Genomic DNA, 2,500 nt, shown 5'->3' with positions numbered 1-2,500 from the left:
TTCCCAGTGGTGTCTGACTGCATGCGCACACTGTTGCCGAGTCTGGACTGTACTGTTAGCGGAATAGCCCTATACCACAGAGCCATTAGAGGATGCATGGTCTACGATAACCAAGTTCTCCAGAGATATCATCGAAACTCAAAAAATGTGTCACTGCAGCTCGAGTCTCATTACTCCAACTGCAAGAGTATGGACTAGAATTGCAGTGCAACAATTCTACAGCCTGGTTCCATGGTTACTGTTTTTGAATTGAGTCATCTTTAGACTGACTATACAATACAACAGAGATCTGAAAACATTTAAGTCAATTCTAATAACTATTTTCACTATAAAATGAAAAAACTGATACTTTTATCTTTTCTCAGCACACAGTTGGTAGCAATATGTATGGCAGGGGGTAACAATTTTCCGTCCTATGTGTGTACGTGTGTGTATGCTTGTGAAACAAGGTGTGCTACCACTGTAAGTGGGTCAGGTATGGCTTGTCAACAGAATTGCCCAGTTGAGTTGCATGTAGAGCTGATAACTTTATCACCTAATGCTATATCAACAGATTCTCTTCACTTCAAACACTACATGAAACAGAATTTTATCTATCTATCTATTTACTTTGTAACTTCCTATCATCTTTTTTTATTCAGGTGTTACCTGGTGTTTACTTTAACCATTTTTCGAATTTTGTGCCTCTCCACCTAGCTTTTTATGCACACGAATCGATTCATAAAAAAAGAAAGAAAAATCCACTGATTTTAACACATTTGGATAAAATACATCTAAAATCATGATTGAGAAAACCTTTATACCCCAATGATAGTGTACTTAAAAAAAATACTTCAGAGATATATATCATTATACATTTAATTTTTGCACCAGGTGCCCTTTCCAATTTACCTGGTATGTGAATTAAGACCTAAGTAAACCAAGCCGTATCATATTTCATCTTGCTTGCAAGCCTGAGCGTCTTGAACAATGAAAAAAGCCTTGCCTAGTCCCACTGATCTCTAGAACAGTAACAGGTCTATTACAAAAAATAAAAATTGATGGTTTCCCTCGTTTTCTCTTAACCATGGTTTTTAAAATTGAACTGATCTTTCCGAAGAATGTTACAAAGTTACTTCAGAGTTCGAGAAAAATTTTGGCCACCTGACAGAGTGGTTTACTGTATATTAAATCAGTGAGTTGGTACACATGTAATATGCGAACTACTTGGTTTATATGTGTTACAAGGCCAGTCACACTATACGCTGTGGTCGATCTGTTAAATTTAATCCCTTGTTCTAATGCAATACAGCTATATTTACTTAGACCTTCTCTGGTTTCCTTTGAAATGGTGAGGACTGTGTGAGGTGCAATTCCTGTACTTCTAAAGTGGTAGGTTAAGGAATGATAAAATCAACATTCCACAATATGTACCGAAACACAATCCTTTGGAACTGACAATCCTTAATCTTTTTATAACTTGGAAAGGTTTTAAAAATGAGAAAGTCTCTTTTGGAAAAAAAAACCATGCAGGTGTATATTGTACATTACAACATACGAATTCATATATCAATGAACTCAACTACAGTCAATAGACTAGGTTAATTTGACCTTGAACTGTTGAGGTCAAATGTAAAAAGCGGCGTTTTCCCAAAATATCCAAGAATTTAATAATGGTAATGGGGGGGGGGGGGGGGGGGGGGGATTGGGGGGGGGGGGGGAAGAATCCTGTGAGTATCTCACCTGGTACTAGTATAGGTTTCTAATGTTCTTTTAGCACTAGAGGATCGTTTGCAACTGGAGGGTGGGCCACATAAAGTTGCTGCATTGTCTGTGGAAACATCTGCTAACACCTTGTCTTCAGGTAGAGTGGGCAAAGGCATGGACATAGGTCTAGCACTATTGGAGCCACTAGAACTGTTACTATTGGGGCTGTCCCCTCCCTTTTGAATATATTGCACATAGAGGTCACTTTTTATAAATAATGGGTAGCTATGACAGCTCATTTCATTTCTGACTTCTAACTGGGCACCATCGAAAATTGTCCGGTCCGCAGTCTGTTTCTTTAATTTCTCCTGAATTACACATTTCGTCTGTTCTGATACACATGGTAGTTTATCACTTTTGAAATACTTCCGATTGATTATTTTCACAATTTGTTGAACTTTCTTTGGTTCACTTTTCTTCAAGCCCTCACATGCAAAATAGAATTCTACATAGGTCTTTCCAAATCCTTCCTGATCCAAGAACGTAGTGAACAAAGATAATCCATCACGATCATCCAATAGGTAGGTAAGGTTCTCTGCCCATCGCATAAATGGAGGCGTTGAACTATTTTCCATGTTTTCATGGAAGGGAGGAGAGTTTGAGTCACTCCCTTCTGGTTCGAAACCCAAGGGGGCCTCCTCCGTGTCACAACCACTTAGAAGCAGAGATTTGTCTTTTGCCGATCGCCTAGGTGTGGCAGCCGGCGAATGTGTCGCCGTCAAGTCCCGATTTGACGTGGTACTCTTGTTGGACG

The 2,500-nt window shown here is 39.1% G+C and overlaps 1 protein-coding gene across 4 annotated transcripts in view; it reads right to left on the bottom strand.

Annotated features, from left to right (window-relative positions):
• LOC105334024 (axin-1) overlaps positions 1–2,500 on the bottom strand; it is a 21,620-nt gene that overhangs the window by 17,523 nt on the left and 1,597 nt on the right. For all 4 annotated transcript variants that reach the window (XM_066066008.1, XM_011437299.4, XM_011437301.4 and 1 more), the window contains exon 2: positions 1,723–2,500. This exon is cut by the window's right edge and continues 227 nt beyond it. In XM_066066008.1, the coding sequence (XP_065922080.1) occupies positions 1,723–2,500 (778 nt within the window). The remainder of the gene's footprint in view (positions 1–1,722) is intronic.

Source organism: Magallana gigas, chromosome 7 (genome assembly GCF_963853765.1).
Source record: "Magallana gigas chromosome 7, xbMagGiga1.1, whole genome shotgun sequence".
NCBI lineage: Eukaryota > Metazoa > Mollusca > Bivalvia > Ostreida > Ostreidae > Magallana > Magallana gigas.
This window is presented reverse-complemented; position numbering and strand designations above follow the sequence as displayed.